The sequence below is a fragment of the Ceratotherium simum genome, chromosome 9 (assembly GCF_057802395.1).
Source record: "Ceratotherium simum simum isolate JZ-2026a chromosome 9, ASM5780239v1, whole genome shotgun sequence".
Taxonomy (NCBI): domain Eukaryota; kingdom Metazoa; phylum Chordata; class Mammalia; order Perissodactyla; family Rhinocerotidae; genus Ceratotherium; species Ceratotherium simum.
The window spans coordinates 57,216,567-57,239,501 of NC_141908.1; the positions used below are offsets into that span (position 1 = coordinate 57,216,567).

At 39.6% G+C, this 22,935-nt stretch overlaps 1 protein-coding gene across 6 annotated transcripts in view; it reads left to right on the forward strand.

Annotated features, from left to right (window-relative positions):
• Positions 1-2,914, forward strand: part of OSBPL6 (oxysterol binding protein like 6) — a 202,091-nt gene extending 199,177 nt beyond the window's left edge. For all 6 annotated transcript variants that reach the window (XM_087435435.1, XM_087435434.1, XM_087435438.1 and 3 more), the window contains 2 exons: positions 709-831; positions 1,866-2,914. In XM_087435435.1, the coding sequence (XP_087291561.1) occupies positions 709-831; positions 1,866-1,974 (232 nt within the window). In that variant the 3' untranslated portion in view covers positions 1,975-2,914. The remainder of the gene's footprint in view (positions 1-708; positions 832-1,865) is intronic.
• The last annotated feature ends 20,021 nt before the right edge of the window (positions 2,915-22,935 follow it).

Genomic DNA, 22,935 nt, shown 5'->3' on the forward strand with positions numbered 1-22,935 from the left:
TTGACGTTCAAATTTATCAGTAAACTTCCTGTACAATATGTATCGTATTGAATCCCTGTTCTTTGCTCTCGTTTTAAAATTTAAATATTTGCAAATCACCATTGGGTCTGCTTTTTATTTCTCAATTCTTTTTCAATATTCCCTTTCTGAATTTCATGTACGATTCATTTCCTTTCTGTGGCCTTTTATAATTTTCCCCAACTGTTACCTTTTCTTTTTTTCATCAGTTTTACACTCTCCAATAAAACAGGAAAACTCCTTCCCTCCCAATCTGTTCTAAAAGTAGATGGAGAACAGTCAGTTACCGTCTTCCATTCTGTGACCTTTAACAAGGGCTTTTTGATAAGAGAGAAAATGGGCACAACCTGGGACTTCATGCTTTTCTAATCCCGGACTCTCCACTCGTCCTGAAAACATCAAGTTGTAGAACCCTAGACAGCCCGGAAAAGTCTTCAAAGCCAGACCACTCACCTTTCACTCGTACCTTCCTGTTGCTATACGCAATAATTCAGTTCACATACACAGAAAATATGTTCATTGATGGGCAGGCAGAGGTGTGGCCTGGGGCAGGGGTGAGGGGACATTATCAGAGTGTTACTGTTCACTGTGTTATGCTCACAGCAACCAGAATATAATTTTATGCAAATGAGATTCTTTTTTCTCAGAAAAGAGGATAATATATTAAAAGATTAACTTCTTTCTGCTTAGATTTTTGGAAGAAGGAAATTTAGAAGCTGCAGCAGCAGAGAAGCAAAGAGTAGAGGAGCTTCAGAGATCTCGAAGACGATACATGGAAGAAAACAACCTTGAACATATACCCAAATTTTTTAAGTAAGTCAGTTCATTCCCACAACCAGTTCATGTCTTGCAGATGGTCGCCACAAGCAATGAGAAACTCCAGGTGAAGAGAAAATCAGGGATAGTTTAGTGTCCAGGGAACTTAAAGGTGGAAAAATTAAACTAATTTTGGAAACGGGTTTCAGCAGTGAAAATATTGAATCAGATTTTGCATCTGTGAAAAGTTTGTAACCATAAAAATAAATTCCCCTCGACAGCTCGTTTCTTTTTGCGGCAGCAAAAGAGTGAGGGTCTTGCCCAGAGTGCTCTTTATCCCTCAGCTGCACCCTTTAGAATGGGAGGAACCTGTTCCCACTCCTTCACTCAGCGACAAGATGGGCCCCACTGCCCACAAGGTCGTCCTGGCTTCATTAGTATTTAATTTTATTTCTGTCACATGGAGCTTATGTGCATTCAGATTTGGTCCCTCTGTGGTGTGATCGTAGGTGATTATTACAGGATTATTTGCAGGACTATATATAAATCGCACAGATTAATCTGTAGTTTCCAAATCCATCTATTGCCCTCCAGAGCCAGGACAAATCAGCTCTGAATAATCTCATATCCTTTATAGATGCCATCTCATGACCGGCCTGGGCGGAAGTGCAGGCTTGCCCTGTAGATGTTGAGAGAGCACTCTGTGGACATGGACCCTGCAGAGGCTCTCAGAGCTACTGAGGGTGCATACTTTTCTCCACAAGGGAAGCAGAGACTGTTCTTGTAGGGGTAGGGGCCCGAGGTTCTAGTTACAGTCTTTCCACACTCCACTTTCTAGCTCTGCCTGGAGGTGATTTATTCTTACCCTCAGCCTCTGTCCCCATGACCCTATCCACTTCTATTTCAAATGTTTAACAACAAAAATGTGTTCATTTCTGTCAAAAATCAATAAGTCATCAATAAGTAGATAGGACACTAACTGGCTGACGAAGTCCTATGTATGTGTACATGTCTTATCTACAGGAGAGGGTCTGATCATTAGGTCACCTTGATGTGATTTGTGTCTAATGTTGATTTATATATTTTCACAGAAAAGTGATTGATTCCAATCAAAGAGAAGCCTGGGTTTCTAACGACACCTACTGGGAGCTGCGAAAGGACCCTGGGTTTAGCAAAGTAGACAGCCCTGTTCTTTGGTAAACTGGGAATGTAGAACTAGCCAACATATCACGCTCTGAATGAATAAATAACTATGCACAATTATGTCTCTTAGAGCTCTGCGTGATTTCCGGGTCTACTGAAAACCGACCATTTGCTTTTCTACCCATCTTGATAATGGACTTTCAGAAGTGCATTAGACAATGCCCCTAACCACTCTTGGATCCTTTCTGTTTTGCTGCAACCATATTCCTTAAAAACACATCCACACCCTCCTCGAAAAGCAGAATCAAAGGAGCAGAATACAAAAATCCAAAGTCTGAAGAGTTTGTAAAGAAAAACCAACTGTAACTGGTGCTTCAAGCTGATCCAGAGAGTTTAAAGCAACATGACCTATAAACCACGCGTTTGGCCCTCTTTCTAGAAGCGCCATTCCCTCGTCGTAGGAGCTCCTGGGCCACGGCAGTCGGTCAGCTCAGACTTCGAGCGTGTCTGTTCGATGTGGTGTGCTTGTGCTAGCCTTGTCAAAACAGCCGTGATGCTTCTCAGAACCTGTTCCATCTGTACACCATTGTTCACGCCTTAAGAAATGCGAAGATGTACAATAAATCATTTTTGAAATGTGTGCTCGTAGGTTTACGTGAAGGACGGATCTTTTGAATCATGGCATGATTCACTTTCTGGGATCAGAACAATTATGAGACTATCTTAAATGGATTTAAAAAAGTAAACAACATGTGCTTTACTTTGATACATTGCTTACTGTATCGGATAGTGAAGGGCAAGAAGGAAAAGGTGTGCTGAAGTAGATCTCTGTATTCACATTGCTCATCGAGTTCCTGTCCTACGTCCAGATAATAAACCGTCCCTCTTCTACCCAGACTCACAGTGTGCCCTCTTATTTGGCAATATCTGTATTTGATCTGAACACTTGGCATCAGTGTTAAAACCTTGGAAGGAAATAAAAAGCATATGGAATTTCTGTGTGGGTTTAGGAGTACTGTAACTGTGACTATTTTTGAGTGAAGCACAATGTAACCCACACCTCAATCCTATGCCCCACCCATCGGCACTAGTGGAATCCCACTGGGAACAGAAGCAAGAATGCTAGTAGCCTATTTGCATTGTTTAAATGAGTTCTATGCAAAACCATATTTTATATTTTCATCAAGTGATTCTGTATGATACATGACCACATATTAAGCATTTACCTTGCTCTTAGCAGAGAGATAAAATTCAAGCTAAGGAATTTATCCATCCCAACAAAAAAAGGGGGGGCAGAAATGTGTTTTGCATACTTCAAGATTTGTTTCTTCCTCCAATATACAGAGGCTTCTGTAGGAAACTTGCATCAATATTCCTGAGTTTCTGCATGTAGATGACTATATAAATGCCTGTGTGTTTTAAAAAAATCTCTTTAGAGATTTTCCTAGAGAATTATAAAAGTACATATATTTTATTCTTAGTTAGGTTTTTATTCTTAGATTCTTACCATCAGATTTTAAGTGTTACTTTAAACTCTGATAACAAGGTGACTGACATTTTACATTTTGTTATGAGATGTTGGTTTTAATGTTATTTCTCCTCAGCAAAGCATTCCTAGTAATGGCTGATCCACAATCAAACCGAAACTGCTGCTGAGAGCGAAGGGAAAACTCTGAAGTTTCCACTAGGTGGAGCAATATTTTAGTTATCCTAAAACTCATCCCTCCTTTGATCTGAGTCCATACATTATGTGTACAGTATGCACTGGTTTAGAAAGAAATTTCATTCCCAAGTAAATTCCCTCATCCATCACCAGATCTAAAGGTTCCGCTTCAGCAACCTCCCCCGCCCCAGACTTCTCAATGCCTTCAATTCCCATTTTAAATCTATAGGTGGCTGGCCCTGTGGTAGTAAGCTTTTTCCCTTGGTATCGATTCTTTTTCTGCTCATTCGTCTTGACATCCTTTTATCCGCATCCTGAAATACATGCCTTTAATTTTAATTATAATTTAATTAGAATTATATTGACTTCCTCAGAGAAGTCTGTTCTCCCATGATTGGTAAAGCTTTAAACACTATTTAAAGTGGTTCTGGTCTGTACTTATTGGCACTCCCTGAACAGTCTCAAAATACTTAGCCTAAAGATAAGAAAAGAATTCTGCAAAGTAAAGATACTACAAGTAGAGAAGCAGGAAGGTGAGGCATCAGGTGACCGACGCATATGCTATCAGGCAGCTGGAAGAGGACCTGGAACCTATTGGGAGCAACTACTGTACCTAGTTTTTGGGGTTGTAATTGAGAAAAAGATTAGCTATTAGAGAGGACCTTTACTAGATAACAAGGTTCCAGCTACAGTTCAGGTAGGTGAACGTTGGTCAAAGCTAACCTGAAACTCTGATTAGAATTTCAGTATGAGAAAAATGTCAAATGAATTAAAATCACCACATTTTATAACATCCCAGATTCCAAATCTTCAAGATTCAGATATCCTGATTAGACTTCCAATTCAAGTGATCAATTAAGTTGTAGAAAATACTCCTGTAATACCTGATTCACAAATCTCCCCATCGAATACTCCTATCTGTGTAATGGTCTCATCTCTCATTTCTTTTTTACTTTTTATTGGTATGGTAGTTACAGAATTGTGAGGCTTATTCCATTTGGAATTTTCACCTGCAAAATTTTGGGGCTTTTGCAACTAGTTTAAACAGCAAAAGCGTAGAATACATATTAAATCATTCTTGATAAAACCTGATTTATTTCTTAGAATTTTATATAAACCTTTTTATTTCGGGGCACTTTTCTTATTTGTTTTTATCTAAAATGGTCTAGAATAGAGCAGGACATAATATGTCTTTGTACCTCCCTTGTGATTTATTCATAAGCTCCTTCTGTTTGAGCTGGTCATTAAGGAAAGCAATAATAAGTGATGATGGTCTTGTGGATGTGGCTAGACTGAACAGATCGATGGCACACACCAGCACGTGTACAAGCCGACCAGAAACTAATTATTTTGCTGCTGTGTGCTGCCACCCAGGGTGCAAATTTACTCTCAGATTTTGCTGTTATTTTTTTTTTAATTAAGTCATTTTTCATGAGTTACTTTAAAATACCCCATAATTTCCAGGCAATTGTGAAAATAAATCTCATTTGAGATACTTTTTAATATTACATATCAATTATATGTGACATAAAAACCACCAAATGTATTTTCCAGGTAAGAGAAACCAAAGGGTTTCAGTACAAGGGATGCCAGGTTGTTAATTTCTCAAACCTTTTACTCCTCTTCATTATTCTGGCCCCGTGCCTTTCAGCGATTCCACTAATCAATCATTACATCCTGCCCCAAGGTGCAGTGGGGGCGGAGTTAAAGAGGAAACTGATCAAACTCTTGCTTAGTTCTGGTTACAGCTGTGGCTGGAGAAGAGTCTCTAATCATAATCTGATGTACATTTTTGTTATTACCTTGTGGATTTTAATTATCCATCTTGTCTAATCTTGCTCTCTCATCCTAGATAACGAAGTTTCTGTGGGAGCAGAGCTCCTCACACACCAGGGAGTATCATAAATGTTTGCACTGGGCTAGAGTCAGTATATTATGAATGTGGCACCGTAAATAAAGTTTGTGTACAAAATATTAGTTTATTTCTATGGGAGCCATTATGTTCAGGATATATAAAATGTATCTAATTAAACAATTATGAATCTACTTTGTGCTCTAGAAATATTCTTTTGGGGGAAAGATGGAAAAAATATCTTTGGAGCTAAGATTAAAGTGTTTTTGGTTTTGGCTTTTTTTTCCAAAAAGCTTCCCAGCCTAGAAATACTGCTTATCAAACCAAGATTAGATCCTCTAGGTTTTAATTGGATTTCTTTTGTAAAATTGATACAAACTATACATGGCATGAATCATCTTGTTAAACCTGGCTTTGTTTAACTTTAATACATAATTGTAAGAGCATACATTTGTGACTGAATTCTAAGACCTTCGTTGCAGCCTTTGCTCTTAGAGAAAATGGCAAATTATTTAAGAAACGTTTAGCTTTAATGCTTTCAAAATGAGATCTAACGAAGAAGGAATTCTTTAAAAGTTGCTGTGATGAACCAGCATGCCCGACATCTTAAGCAAATGAAGGCTCACGATTAAGACAGCTTAACAGGTGACAAAGTGGCAAAGCAATTACCTACCAGGCATAGGCATCCTTTTGTTCCCAAAACAACTAGGTGACTTGATTCATTTTCTCCTTCCTTCTGATCTTAACATAGTGAGGGGCAGGGATGCACATGTCTATCTTTCTGCACTGTGTCGTTAAGTGTTTGTAAAATACACAGGGTGATATCCCACCACAATTCTGGGCAAGACTGGTTCTCAGTGATCCGTTTCAACACCACCACTTGTGTCACCAACATAGGTCTGCACCAGCCTTTAGATTTTGTACATTTACTTCTAAGTGGTACCTGGATACCCAGGCACCTAACTAGCAGCTGTCCGGGCATGTGTCCAGGCTTGATTACCCGGGACGATGGCAGGGCTGGGAGCATTCCTAGCACAGCTTTTTCAGTCACTACTGTTCAGGGTCCTAGTACCAGCCTTGAGAGTTCAAAGTCATTTTTTAAATTCCTCAAAATTTTGCCAACATGGTTAATGATATTTAACAGAACACTCGAAACTCTTTAATTTTGTTCAGTGAAAAAGATGTTTTTCCACAGACAGTCTAGCTGAATTGGTGAAAATGCCTAAAGCTAGTATTATGTTAGAACCCCTTAGATTAATTTAGATGCTTTATTTTTAATTTGTTAGCATCTGTGACAAATCCTGACAACAAATCAATGTGGGTATTATTATCCACACTTCAAATTGGACAAATTCTGGAAGAATCTGTCTATCTGCAAAGAGCCATCTCACATTATACTGCCTTCTCAATAGTTTTGGGGAGCCAAAAGGAAGAATTCCTCAATAATTTTTCTAGCCAACGGAGAGAATTTGCAAAACTGCTAACTCATGAGTGACATTACTGATTTTAGACATATCCTAGACTCCACTTATATAAGTTAAATTATACTCAAAACTTAGGTCTATAGTTGTATTAATTTCCTGTTGGTGCTATAGCAAATTACCACAAACTCAGTGGCTCAAAACAACAGATTTTTGTTCTCTTACGGTTCTGGAGGCCAGAAATCCAAAATGAGTCTTGCAGGACTAAAACCAAAGCGTTGGCAGGGCTGGTTTCATGTGGAGGGTCCAGGGGAGAATCTGTTCCTTGCCTCTTCCACCTTCTGGTGCTGCCTGCGTTCCTTGGCTTATGGCCACATCACTCTAATCTCTGCTTCTGTGGTCACATTGCCTTCTCCTCTTCTACAGTCAAATCTCCCTCCTTCCTTTTACAAGAACACTTGTGATTATATTTAGGGCCCACCCAGATAGTCCAGGATAATCTCCCCATCTCAAGATCCTTAAAGTCATCATATCTGCAAAATCTCTTGTCATACAAGGTAACATTCACAGATTCTGGGGATTGGGATGAGGACATCTTTGGAGGCTATTATTCAGCCTACCACAATGGTATTCACAAAGCAGGAGGAGGCGAGTTGCACAATGGAAAAGCAGAAGAAGTAAAAAAGTTGTCGTCAAATAACATGGAACTGAATATTTAGCCAGTTGCTAGAGCTGAGACGTCCAAAATGATTCTCTTACAAATCCATCATCTTTACCTAAAATAGTGCTTGGCATATGTAGGTATGCAAGAAATATTTAGTGAATGGATGAATGAATACAGCTCCCCTTAGAGACTGCAGACAGCAGAAAATGAAAGTACTGTATCTGGTTAGAATGCTTTTTTTCACAAAGAAAAAAATAAATTCAATTTTTTTTCATCACTGTGTAACATTAAAACCACATAAGCAAGTGTGTTTTGAAACCTCAATTATAAAAAGGATTCTCCATTTCCGTTAAAGTGATTAATTCAGTTAAATGGGAAAATACAACAGTTAACAATGGAGGAGAAAAAATCAGCAGCATCCATTCCCAGGTAGACTCATCCAGTAATGCATTCATCTCTAAAGATGGAGAAAGAAGGAATACAGAAAACCACATTCTAAATGGGACCGTCCTCAATGATGGCCTGCCTCCAGCTTTTTATTTAGGTTGTCCACCAAACTACTACATCTGGCCACTACTTCTATAATGGTGGGTGGACTAAAGATATCATGCTAAATTCAGACTCCTGTTAGTGCAACGACCTGGGTGAATTCAGCAGTTTCAATTGGCACAAAACAGATCTGACTATGGAATAACAAAATCCCATCTCAGCTAAACCCTGGTTTAAAGCAGCATGAAAACCAGAATATTAAAAACAAACAAAAGATTCAAATCTGCCGAAGAAGCATTAGCATTTACTTGAAAATTTAGTTGTGATTTTAAGAACATCACGCCTGAAGATAATGATTTAACACAAACAGCAGCAGAAGGTTCATTTTCTTTTTTTGTTGTTGCTGGTCTTTGTTTGTTATTGAGGCATAACTGACATATGACATTTTATTAGTTTCAGGTGTACAATATAATGATTTTTGTATTTGTATATATTGTGAAATGGTCACCACAATAAGTCTAGTTAACATCTGTCACTATACATAGTTACAAAATTTTTTTTTCTTGTGATGAGAACTTGTAAGATCTACCCTCTTAGCAACTTTCAAATATGCAGTACAGTATTATTAACTATAGTCACCATGCTGTACATTACATCCCCATGATTTATTTTATAACTGGATATTTGTACCTTTTGAATCCCTTAACTCATTTCACACAGCCTCCACCCCTGCCTCTGACAACTATCAACCTGTTCTCTGTATCTATGATCTTGGTTTTTATTGTTGTTATTTTTTAGATTCCACATATAAGTAGGATCACACCATATTTGTCTTTTTCTGTCTGACTTACTTCACTTAGCATAATGCCCTCAAGGTCTATCCATGTTGTCACAAATGGCAAGATTTCATTCTTTCTTATAGATGAATAATATTCTCGTGTATATATATACCACATCTCCTTTATCCATTCATCTGTCAGGGAGCACTTAGGTTGTTTCCATTCCTTGGCTATTGTAAATAATGTTGCAATGAACATGGGGGCGCATATATATTTTTGAATTAGTGTTTTTATTTTCTTTGGATGACACTGAATTTTACCCCAAGCAAAGGAAGGAAATGATCAAATTTAATGATGAGAGCTCAAACAATGTAGATGTAATCTTTAAATTCTCTAACACTGAGCTTTGGAATATCTAGGCTTTTAAAATGAGTCTTTTGATGGAGCTCCTACTTTTAACTGGATAAATTTATATTCTTTATCTGAATGGAATGAACAAGAACATGCAATGGTTTTGCAGCATCTAAATTTGGCAAAATATTCAAAAGAATCATAAATAGAGAAAATTTGACATATTTTATCTTTGCAACCTATTTGTTGCTTAAGGCATTCTGATTGAGGGCAAAGGGACAGTACCCGTGAAAATATTTGGGTTGAAGTTTTACACATTTCACAACAAAAAAGCATTAGATTTTAGAATATACTCTATTTAGCAGAATTTGCCCCAAATTTACTAAGTCCCTTAGCACTAATAGAAAGAGTAGTTTCTCAGTTAAAAATATTATTGTCTACTGAGAAGAAGCAATTGAAGATGTCAACAACTGTAAATTTATTTACCATAAATTGCAACTTCAAAGATTACTGCAGGAAATTTTAAGAAAAAAATAAAAATAATAAGACCATCCCAAAAAATATACACTTCAGAAAATGTCAGTGACACAGTATTAGAGTGAGATGTCTAAGAAATTGATTAATGTACACAAATACGCACTAAAAAAATTATTCTGCTAGGGTTTTTTTAATGTTCAGATAATAAATATGATATTGATTAGATACATATTTTACTTTTTAGAAATAGGACTTTTTAAAAAATATTCTAGATTTTTATTTTTTAAAGAGAATTTTATCTTTGAAAATTATGTTTTTTTACAAGGAATTTTAATATCACAGAAAAACACCATTTGTAATAAGAAAAAAACCTGGATATATCTTTGCACATGTACTTTGATCACAAATATGATTTTAAAAATTGAAAAAAGACATCCTGGAAGTAAATGCACTAAAATATTCACTATGATTTTCTTGGGATGGTGAGATTATTTTTTGAAAATTGGTTTTGAATAGAATTATTTTATAGGTCCAACCAATATAATAAAATGAATTTGTTGGTCAATAAGTAAATATTTTAAAATATATATATAATTTTAATTACTTTTAGAACCCTCTTTCAAATGTGTCCTGTTTTGGAAAATAAATTATACAGTTACCCTACATATCTATATCCCCCTCTCTTTCCAAAGTTATGTTCCTTGAAGCCTCTTCTTCCTGATGGTCATCAGTTCTCCCAGGGTTTAGGCCTAAAGAGAGGACTTTTAAAATACAAAGAACCTACAACTCAACAACAAAAAAACAACCTGATTAAAAAATGGGCAAAGGACTTGAATAGACACTTCTCCAAAGAAAGTATACAAATGGCCAACTAGCACGTGAAAAGATGCTCAACATCACTAATCATTAAGGAAACCAAAACCACAATGAGATACCACATCAAACCCATTAGGATGGTTACTATTAAAAACAAAAACAGAAATGAGTGTCAGCAAAGATGTGGAGAAATCAGAACCCTTGTGCACTATTGGTGGGAATGTAAAATGGTGCAGCTGACACGGAAAAACAGTATGGCGGTTCCTCAAGAAATTAAAAACTGAACTACCATATGATCCAGCAATTCCACTTTTGGGTATATACCTGTATAAGTTTGCTAAGGCTGCCATAACAAAATACCATAGACTGGGTGTCTTAAACAACAGAAATTTATTTTCTGACAGTTCTTGGCTTCCAATATCAAGGTGTTGACAGGTTTGGTTTCTTCTGAGGCCTCTCTCCTTGGCTTGCAGGTGGTCACCCTCTTGCTGTCTCTTCACATGGTTGTCACTCTGTGTTTGCAGGCATCCATGGTGTCTCTTAGTATGTCCAAATTTCCTCTTTTTATAAGGAAACCTGTCAGATTGGATTAGGGCCCACCCTAAAGGTCTCATTTTAACCTAATCATCTCTTTAAAGGCCTTATCTTCTGTCATCACAGACTGAGATGCTGGGCGTTAGGACTGCAACTTATGAATTTTGAGGGGACACAATTTATCCTCTAAAAATACCCAAATAATTGAAGTCAGGGTCTCAAAGAGTTATTTGTACACCCACCTTCATATCAGTATTGGTCACAATAGCCAAAAGGTAGAAATAATCTAAGTGTCTATTGACAGAAGAAGGGATAAACAAAATGTGGCATATACGCACAATGGAATATTATTCAGCCTTAAAAGGAAAGAAATTCTGATACATGTTATAACAGATGAACCTTGAAGACATTAAGCTAAGTGAAATAAGCCAGTCACAGAAGGACAAACACTGTATGATTCTACTTATATGAAGTACCTAGAATAGTCAAATTCATAGAAACAGAAAGTACAAGGGTGGCTGCCAGGGGCTGAGGGAGTGGGAATTGGGGAGTTAATGTTTTGCAGGAGAAAAAAAGAGTTTCCCTTTTGCAAGAGAAAAAGAGTTCTGGAGACAGGTTGCACAACAATGTGAATGTAGTTATCACTACTGAACTACACACCTAAAAATTAAGATGGTAAATTTTATGATATGTGCACTTTACCAGAATTTTAAAAATTTTTAATTAAAAAAATGACATAGATATATACACATATTGTACCATTGTTAATTTCCTTGTTTTGACATTACACTATATTTATGTAACATGTAACCATTCAGAGACACTGGGTGAAAGGTACAGGGGATCTCTCTGTATTATCTTTGCAACTTCCTGTGAATCTATAAGTACTTCAAAGCGAAAAGTTTTTTAAAATTGCATTCTTGTGTAAAAGAAAAGTAAAGAAGTTAAGATTGCCAATTCAATCTCTTGGACCAGGATAACAGAACTTCATGGAGATAGCAATTAAAGAGCCTGTTTAACCACAGTCCGCCCATGAGGGTAACTTTGATCAGAAAGAAGCTCACAAGCTGGGACCCAGCAGGACCAAGTAACCCATGTCACCATTATCACAAGTTACTAGCCTTCAAGGGAAGTTGAATTAACAAGCTTTCCTTTTGGCACTGGGGCCTTGGTGATGGCTTCCTATTGAGCAGTTTCCAACATAATTCTCCTGCATGTCAAATGACTCATTTGCCCAACAGTAAGCTGAAAATAGAGCCCAAAATATGTCCTTTCATTGACATATGGGAGTAAAGGCTGCCCCCAGATCATCCAGGGTAATATACTTCAACTTGCTGTTTATTCTTGATTTAAAGTCCTAGACTTAGCGACGCATGTTAACTTACAGACTTTTTTTCTGGGAGAAGTGCAAATTTCTGTCTAGTGGAACAGATAACCACAAAGGTTATAGTTTAACCAGTTTTATCTCTCACCCAGCAATCTTATTCTCCTATAAATAAACACCCTAGCTCCACAATGCTCTCTGAACTGGGCAGGGCATCTTCCTGGTTCCCTCATTACTTAATGAGCTGAATAAAATCTTTGACATGTGTTCATTATGTTTGCATGAGTTAAGACTTTACCTTTTGAATACTATCTTTAAACAGAGCACAGAGGGGTAAAGTGACATGGCTGATCAGGAATGGCTGATCAGGAATGACATGGGCTTGGAGTTAGCTCAGCCTTTGAGCCCGGGTTCAGGTACTTAGCAGGCTTTAATTCTGGATAAATCACAACCTCTCTAAATTTCATGTTACTCATAAAAGGGAAATAATATCACCTATCTTGCAGAGTGGCTATAAAGACTACACACATACAATGTTACATCACGTGGCACTTAGTATTTGATAAATGGTGTTATTATTATCATTGTTGTCTTCCTCCTCATCATTATCATTATTAATCATAATTGATGGCGGAGACCTAAAAAACAGATTTCTCGACTCCCAACCCAGTGCTCTTTCTAGCTTCAAAAGGTACCTGTGTGGTTGTCAATTTATATAGTAATGCTGTACCAAAGAGACACACTTTTAAGTGACTCCAGATTTTTGCTTTCATCCAAGTAACATTACATAAGCTGTAGGTTTCTAATGAGTGCCTCCACAAAAAAGAGACATACCAGGATTACACAGTTTAAAAAGAGTCATAATGTAATAAACAAATAACTACTGTTCCTGCCCACTAGGTGGGGTGTTTATCAGCCATTCGTTCAGTGTAGACTGTGGTCACATTTTATGCAAACTGGAATTATGTGAATTTTAAATAGTACAATGTAACTGATACACAATTTGAAATAATGCAGACGCTCACAAAATTGAAAAATACTCATCAAGAATTCCATAACTTCAAAGCAGGGAGGCTTAGCGAACTGTAAAATGGGGCAGCACTCGGCTGATAAACCAAAATAACAGCAGCCTCTGTCAGCGTCTTCAGGGAGGCATCCATTGCATAAAAAGCAGACGCTCTGCTCAGAGAATCACCCTACCTACTCAGTTCTTAGCTTTGTATCCAGTTTACCATATGTTCACCCCTTGACCTACATGACCAAAAAATGGTTTCCCAATTTGTCACCACTCAGAACAAAGCTTCAGTGAAGCTTCAGGGCTCCTCAGGTCATGGGACCTTTCCAAGGCCCTGGGAGGGACCCTAGTAAGGTGTTCATATTGTCATATGCTTTCTTAAAATTTGCAAAATAAGATGTTTTAACTGGAATTGCTTACTTAGGAGTCCAGCTCCTAGCCAAAACCCTATGTGTAATTTTTCCAGCCTGGCCACAGGCAATTACAAAGGCTTTCCTAGCAGGCCTCAAGGAGGAAACCCGCCCTCCCCACACCAGACTCTGTGCACAGCCAGGGCACTGCAGTCTGTAGAAGGATTTACAGTCAAAGTCTTGGGCCCTCCTGGCCAGTCTTGCTCATTCATAGCTGCTTTCCTAGCCCAGGTGCCTCCACTCAGAAGTCTTTATGGGGAAGGGCACTTCCTCAGGTGCCTCGGTAACGACCTCCTTATGGGGGAGGGTAGGAAATATGATGACACTTTTTCTCCACTCTGGCTCAGTACACATTTCATAATTATAATTATCTAATAATATTCAGCCATGTACATGAGCCTTTTCTAGACCAGGCAGCCAGCCACTAGCCAACTGGAAACGGATGAATGAGCCTAGCCCAGATCAGTCAAGTGTGGCCAAGACCAGAAGTGCCCAGCAAACCCAGGCGCTCCTGAGCTAAATAAATGGTTATTGTTTAAAGCGACTAAGTTTTGGGGGTAGTCATATGCAGCCGTAGCTAACTGATAAATGAATAGAGAGCCAGAAGCAAGTCTGTAGAAAATTTTTCCAAATCTTACCATTCACGTATGAAAAAACCTTGGTAGAACTTTTCTCAAATTTGACCACAATCCCAAAAAATGCGTGACATTATTTATAACGAGTTATGAAGCCGAAAGAAACTTCTATCAATAATAAAAAAATACAATTTGGTCAATCAAACTATCAGTAATAAAATCAATTTTCACTCAGTCTCCATAGAAAATATTATAAAACTATCCACTGTTTTTGTATAAAAAGAAATCATATGGAGAGCATATAAAAAACTGTCTAACCCAAAACTTGGGCAGGGGGGAGTATTATATAGGTGTGTCAGTCAATTAATTCACAAAATCATTACAAACTTTTTCTGATTTTGTGGTACTTTTAGATAAAATTTTTTAAATTTTAATTTACTGTGATTTCTATTTTCATTTAAAATAACTATTAACTTTCGTATCTAATTTATTATTTGTAACTTTTTTTAAGAGAGCGTCCCCCAAACTGTATAAGCTTTAGATCCCACAAAACCTGGATCTAGCCCTGACCTTGCCTCAGCCAATTTGGTTGGTGTTGACCTCTCTGGCAGGGCTTACCTCAACCTGCCCTAGAGTGAAAGAATCATAATAACTATCTTTAAAAAGACGAAAGTATGACCTGAGGAAAGATGAGATTTGTTCTCTGATTCACAGAGCACGGGAATGATCAATGAGTAGAAATTACAGATTTTTTTACTCTACTCTAAGGAAGGATTTACTACCTTAAAATCCTTTCCATTCAACTATGCTGGAGGAAAGACTAACTTCTCTTTCTATTCTTTCTATACAAAATATTACAAAATTGTGGTCGTTCAATGGGTTGTCTCTGTGATGGTTCAAGCCTGGGAGATTTGTTGGGGTGTGGCAAAGTGGAACCCAAACATCAGCTGGGATTGAACCTGACAACCTTTAACGATTAAGACTACTGGCTGGGAAATAAAATATACTTGGTCCAAATACCAGCTCTGCCACTTTCTATCTATTATGTATAATTGTATTTAATCTTCACACAATAAAAGTTAGATACTACATCCTATTGTTACTCTCATTGTAATTGGAGTTATTTATATTTAATGTAAATATTGATATGGTTGGAGTTAGCTCTACAGCTTTATTGTGTGTTTTTTATTTGTCCCATTTGGTTTTCATCCTCTGTTCTTCCTTTCCTTCTTTTAGGTTAATTCAACCTCTGGCCAAATATTAAGCTGCACATGTGCAAGGGGAGACTCTGCTAGGTCCAGCAGAGAACGGCTGCAGGGAAGCAGTAAGCTGAATAGAGATTCTAGAGGTCCTCCAGTGCTGCGAGATGTTGGCATTTGGACCAGCCAGAATGGAGAGACCTCGCAGAACACCACAGGCACTTAGCTGGCATCCTAGAGGGACCATACTTTAGGAGTAGGGCTACTCTAGGCTTTAGAAAAGGGCTTCTTTAGACCCACACTAACAAAGCTTTACAACAGCCTCAAAAGAATCAAAATGATCCATCAGTAAATTAACTACCTGCCAGAAAAAACTCAATACTCTCATAAGGAAGACAATAAAATCCAGATTCACAACAATGGAGAATCAGCTACATCCAGTGAGAACTGCAAAAACTCTCAGCATGAAGGACTCCAACCTCTCCCCACCCCACCCCTCTCCCCTCCCCCACACACTCAGAGAGGACCAAACTTAGCTTGGCTTCTAGCAGCCTAAGGCCACATCCGTGGGACAACTCAGGGGGCCTTGAGTTCCTGCCTGGAAAAGCTCAAAGCTGCCCCACAATTTACTGTTTGTTCTAACCTGACATAGGCCATTGACCTTCCTTTTCTTAGAAGATTTCCTTTTGAATATTTACAATTGTAAATCCTTTCTCTGTCCCTTTGAGATGTACATGAATCTTCTACAACCCAGAGATAGCTTTCTCAAGGACCTGGGAGCCATTCCTTTGAAATGTAATCATCAGGAAGGATAGGGCCCCTGTTTCCCAGGCTCTATGAGAGAGTAGGGGCCTAACTTTAGCAAGTGTCAGTCAGCAGGCACAGACAGCCTAATCACACTCCTTAACGTCCTTCGGTACTTTTCCTTTAGCAAGCCCCAGTGTTTAAAAGGCCTCCTGGCTTTTGTTTTGGAGGAGCAGAGCTCAGGTTACGCTGGGGTCTCTCCTCTACTGCAATAGTACCGAATAAAATCTGTCTTACAGCTTTAACTAGTGTTAGCTTTGCTCGTCTTTAACATCAGCATACTCTATATAAAAAATTATGAGAGAGGCAAAAAAAAGCAGGAAATGTGACACATTCTGAATATGTGTCACATATGCAGGACAATGTTGATCACCAAATGACTGTTTCCCAGCACTGGAAGACCTCCAAAATTACTGTTCTCTGCTGGGCCTCGCAGAATCTTACCCTGCACATGTGCAGCCTGGTATTTGGGTAAAGACTGAAGGGGGTCCCTATGCAGGATTTGGAAGCTCCTCTATACAGCTCCCTTCCCTCAGGTACCCTGCTCTATAAACTCTCACTAACTCTGTATGCCTTAAGTCTCCTTAGATTCCACTTCCCCACACTGCAGTCTAGAATGTGCCCGTGGGCAAAGAGCTAGTGCTGCTGTGGGGCTCACCTCATGTGTTTCCTCTCTTTCAGGTTCATGGTCTGTGCTGTTGTCCAGTGTCTGAAAACAGCTGCCTTGCGTCTTCTGTCCAATTTCATAGTTGTTTACAGTAGCAGGGCTGGCCCAGAATCTGTTATTCATCACGCAGGAAGCAGAAGTCAATTACTCTTATAGTAGAGACGAGAAACTGAGGAACAGAAAGGCTAAGCAACTCGTCCAAAATCACCCAACCGTTTAAATGTTGCAGCTGGAATTCAAACCCAGGCAGTCAGATCTCAGAGCTGTTCACTTAATTATTACATGAAAAATGGCTTTATATATGTGTAAAATGTTGTGTCCAGTGTCAGGAAACATTAGTAAATCCTTAATAAAGTCTAGCTATATTATTCTTTAAAACTCTAAAACTTAATATGAATTTGTTCCCGGCCCAGTGTTTCAAAGCAGAAGATTGTCAACAGGACATAAGTACCACCATATGGCATGGTATTCTTTTTTTGTGTGTGTGTGTGAGGAAGATCAGCCCTGTGCTAACATCTGCCAATCCTCCTCCTTTTTTGCTGAGGAAGACTGGCCCTGGGCTAACATCCATGCCCATCTTCCTCCACTTTATATGGGACGCTGCCACAGCATGGCTTGCCAAGCAGTGTGTCAGTGTGCGCCTGGGATCCGAACCGATGAACCCCGGGCTGCCGCAGTGGAGCACACGCACTTAACTGCTCGCACCACCGGGCCAGCCCCTGGGATGGTATTCTTAATTAACACTAATCTTGATTACTGTCCTACCATTAGCAAATGAAAACAAGGCATTGCTTAAGTCCTTTATTGCTTAAGTCCTGTTTATTAGCATGAACAAAATATTAAATCCTTAGTCTTCTTTCTTTTGTTATTAAAACCTACCTTTACTCATTAGAATATAAAGCAAGTAGCGGTTAAGTGCGTGCGCTCCGCTGCCGGCGGCCCGGGTTCAGATCCCGGGTGCGCACAGAGGCACCACTCCTCCAGCCATGCTGAGGCCGCGTCCCACATACAGCAACTAGAAGGATGTGCAGCTATGACAGACAACTATGTACTGGGGCTTTGGGGGAAAAATAAATAAATAAAATCTTTAGAATATAAAGCAAGGGGCTGGCCCCAAGGTGTAGTGGTTAAGTTTGCATGCTCCACTTTGGTAGCACGGGTTTCACGGGTTCAGATCCTGGGCGCGGACCTACGCACTACTCATCAAGCCATGCTGTGGTGGCATCCCACATACAAAATAGAGGAAGATGGGCACAGATGTTAGCTCAGGGCCAATCTTTCTCACAAAAAAAAAGAAAGAAAGAAATATAAAGCAAAACAAATAAAATGATCCAAGCAATCAGGCATAGATGGGTACTCCTATCAATTTCTGAATTTCAAATCAACAAACACTGTGCAGTAACACCCCCACCTGGCCATAAGGGAGATTGCAATAGAATGAAGGCACAAGTTCAAAAATAGGAATGTAAATATTTGTAATAGAACCCAGCACTTAACCTACCATCTAATTCTTAGTTTTTAATCTACCACCCAGTGAGCTCTAATTTTTCATCCTTATTTAAAAAACGTATAATAGAGACATCTTTAAGCCCACATCTTTCCTTGGTTTTAACCCATATACTTGAAAACAGTTTGCCTCTGTCTTCTGCCTCTTTTTTCTGAGACATATGGAAGTCTTTTTAACTTCAGTTCTATCTACTAGCACAAAATGCAGTAGACACATTGCAGTTATCCACTCCTTCTTATCAGCATAGGAGGAACTAGCTTGTTCAGGTCTTGTTTCCACAACACCCCACTCTTGCCGCAGACCAAACAGACAAGAAACCCACATATATTCCATTCCATCAACTTTGACCTCTCTGATGTTCAGATCAACTGAGTAGCAGCTGCCAGATCTTCACTGCACACTGTTCTCTGCAGATGGCCCCTTTGATAAGTTCTAACCTAAAAAAATTACAAAGGGAAATGAAGAAATCAGGAAATGGTAGATTAAACACAATAAATGCAAGACTTGGTTTATTGTTATCTTCCAACAAGCCCAAACTTCCTTTTTTTGATATCAGCTTTATCTGTGGCAGAAAGCCATCGTGGTCTGTGAATAATTCTGAATATGTTGTCAAGCTAGTAAAAATGTTCAGAGTAGACCACATCTTCAATAATTTCCACAAGTTTACAATTTTTCAGGTAAAGCTGTACTTTACTTGTGTGTGAGGAAGATTGGCCCTGAGCTAACATCTGTGCCAATCTGCCTCTATTTTGTATGTGCGACGCTGCCAAAGCATGGCTTGATGAGTGATGTGTAGGTCCACACCTGGGATCCGAACCCAAAACTTAACAATTATGCGACTGAGCTGGCTCTGGTAAAGCTATGCTTTAATGCAACAAAATTAATTAATTTTCCCCCAACCTATTAAGAGCTGCTGCTTAGTTCTAATACTGGGAAGCTTTCAGGTTTGGAGCCTATACTTCTTAGAACTCATATTACAAAATGGGCTCTTTCATGATTTTAACTGTTCTTTGGCCCTTGCAGTACAGCTATTCTAGATGTAGTCTTACTCACGGTCCTTAAATGAGGATCATTTCTATTTCATTTCTTACATATCCATTTGGATGTCAAGAGGAATCTTTTCAGAATGCAAATATGCCCCGCCACTGGGACACAGACACACACCACCCACAGAGACCTGCACAGGAAAAATTGGCTACAAATTCAAAACCAGTCCTTTCTCTAGAAATTTTAATAAAAGGCAAAGATAAATGATCTAAAGAGAAATCAGAGTATTTCAGAGTTGTAATTTTGTATGATTTATAAATTACACAGTTTATCTGATTTTTCTATTAATATCTTTTCTCACTAAACTGTAACTCCATATCTCAGGTTGGGCTCTGCAGGGAGCAGACTGAGAAAGAGACAGTGTGCAGGAGGTTTATTAGGGAAGGTGTTTGGAATCACCACCTGTGGAAGGAAGAAATCGAGATGGGGCAGAGGAGGAGTTGGGTTGCAATATAGTCTCAACCAAGTTCTCAGCTGACGCCATGGGAAACTCTCAAGGTGACTGGCTCCACGGAACTGTTCCAAATTTAAGCAAGAGGGTCAGGTCTTTGTTGACCAGTCATTGGATGCAGGCTGCCCAAAAAAGAGGATGTGACCTTGGATGAAGTGACTCTTTTCAACTGAGGTAATCCTGAAGAGGGCTGATAGCCAGGGCTGGCTTCATAGATGTGTGACTTGTGTAGTCACATAGGGCCCCATGCCTAGAAATACCCCACACTTAGTTTAATACTCTGCTGTCTCTGCCTTAAAATTCTTATTCATTTTTTAACAAGGAGCCCTACATCTTCCTTTTGCACTAGGCCCTACAAATTGTGTAACTGGTCCTGCTGACAGCTGAGGTCTGCCAGCCTGCAGCACTTCCTGCGGCTGGGGTGGTAAGTCCTTCAGTCCTGGTGTGGGATCTGGATGACAGACCACAGTATTCACTATAATCCACCCCTTGCATTGCTTGGATCCACTTCTTTGCATAAATTCTGGGAGCATTCTCAGGATTCCAGGGTAAAGCCTCTTTCCCTAGAGGAAACTTATAAGAAGGAGTTTAGTGGAATGAATTACAGTCCCCAACACTGAAACTGGGCCCTTGGGGCTATAACTGATAATCATCATCTTTCTCCTTTACTATCCATTTTAGGTTCTCTTCACCCTTAGCTAGCACTTCTGCTGGTCTCAGTGACTTACTAGAGATGAACCCAGCCCTTGATCCTTAGAAGTTCTGAATCCCTGGTCCTATGATCTTTCAGGCTCATCAAGGCTGCTACATTTGTCTACTTATAATCAAAATTGGACAAGACAGTACCAAGAGGTGCCCAAGTGGATTGCCTGGGTACCAATATATTCCTCCTTGCTCCAACTGTTGTACAGTAGCCCTACGTCCTCTTTATGATTGATTGGATCAATTATCCCTGCCAGGATGGTGACTCCTCTTTTTGCTTGCTAGTTTCTTGGCATAAGGAGCCTGAGGTAGCCAGACAGTTGATGTAGCTTATAGTTCAATGACACTCTTTCCGGGTCTGCTGGTGGAAGTCTTTCACCTTTGGGAAGCAGGACTTCTAAACTGCACAGCCCAGAGTTGTAGACACAAGAAACATAAATTCTCCCCTAGGAATGACAGGAAACAAGGCCACTCCTGCTTCCATTCCTTGATTCCTGGACATATGTATCCACCTATTGAAAATACAGAACCATATCAAGACCATTAATGTAAAGTCTACACTTCATCTTGGAGAACGGCACCCACTTTAGGTATTCCTTCAACAGACTGTTCCATCACTCAGGCTAGAAGCTTCTGGATGATGCAGTGTGATATAATGAGTAGAGTCCATGGTCATTAGCCCACTCTTGTGTCTCCTTTGCTCTAAAGTGGGTCCCATGTGATAGGAAGAATCTGCAAGTCCTCAGCGATGCTGGCTGAGGCACTGCAGATAGGAAAGGTGAATCACCTGAAATAAGTGTCTATTCCTGCCAAAATGAATCACTGCCCCTTGCTGGGACCATTGTAAATCAATGTGCCACCAAGTGGCTGATGGGTTTCCTCGAGGAATGGGGACTCAGCATTGGTTTTTGTTGTTGGCAGTCCGAACATTCAGCAGTGGGTGTAACTAGATCAGCCTTGGTATGTGGGAACCCATGCCATTGGGCCCACTGGTAGCCTCCAATCCTGCTACAGTGGCTATTCCAATGCCAGATGCTGGATGATGTCAACTGACCAAATCATTTTGTCAGCTTGGTTGTTCAGGGCCTCTTCCACCACGGATACTTTATGGTAGGAGTCATCATGCAGTACAAAGCTCTTCACACTTCATGCACATCCACATGCCTTTATCTCAGACCTCCTTGTCCCCAATCCTCCAGGCTATTTCTTTACAGGCCCCTGACCAGCTGGCCAAACCAGTTGCCACTGTTCAAGTATATTCTAACCTTGGGCCACCTTCCATACATATGGATAGCCAGGGGTACTGCCTGAAACTCTACCCTTTGGGAGGATTTCCCCTCATCACTCTTTTTCAAGGCCACCCCTGAGTGGGGCTGCAGTATAGCCATCATCTATTTTCAGTTTGCACCCATGTACTGGCCTTACCCATCCATGAGGCAAGTTCAGGCATTTTTCTCTTCCATCAACTGGCCACACAGAATCAGTGGCAATACATGTGAGCTAAGGGAGAAACACTGGTGTCACAGTGGTACGTGACGTGGGAGTTTGGCCTACCTGTTTACATAGCATACTGTGCCCTCTGGCCATAATTGTGTTTGATCCTAGACGTATCTTCCATCCTACAATGGATTGTTACACAACTCTGCCCCACTTTAAGACTTGATGAGACTGATGGAACCCAGCTCATTATTGGTGGTTTTGGCTACACGGCTAGTGAGCATCCCATCATCAGGTGCTACATATCTACCAAGTAGCACACAGAAGCCATTTGTTGAAAGGTGTTTACTTCTCTGCTACAAATGGCATGGGAACTTGTCATAAACTCCACACAGCATCTTTTCTCACCACTGATGCATCTAATACAACAGGCATAATTGTTGTTCAGCCTATTTGGGAAGCTCACCTACATAGTCAACAGTACAAGCAATTAGACTGGTAAAGAGCCTTAACAAAATGCTGTTAAAAAACACTTGATGGTGCAGCTAACTCTCTAGAAAATCTGGACAGTCCGACAGGGGTGACACTCGAATACTATCTTTAAGAATGCATGTTTCCTCCAGAGTCAGAAGCAGAGAAAGCACAGGGAGCGCATGATTTCCAGGCACCTTATATTCAGATCTCATCATTTTATCAACATATTTGACCTGCTTAGAACCAAATTATATTGTCCTTTCCCCTCATCCTCTTCTTCCAATGCCTATGGAGTCTCCCCACTATTTATCCTCTTCGAAGTTGGCATTTTAATGTCATCTCTAGAGCGAGTTCACTCAG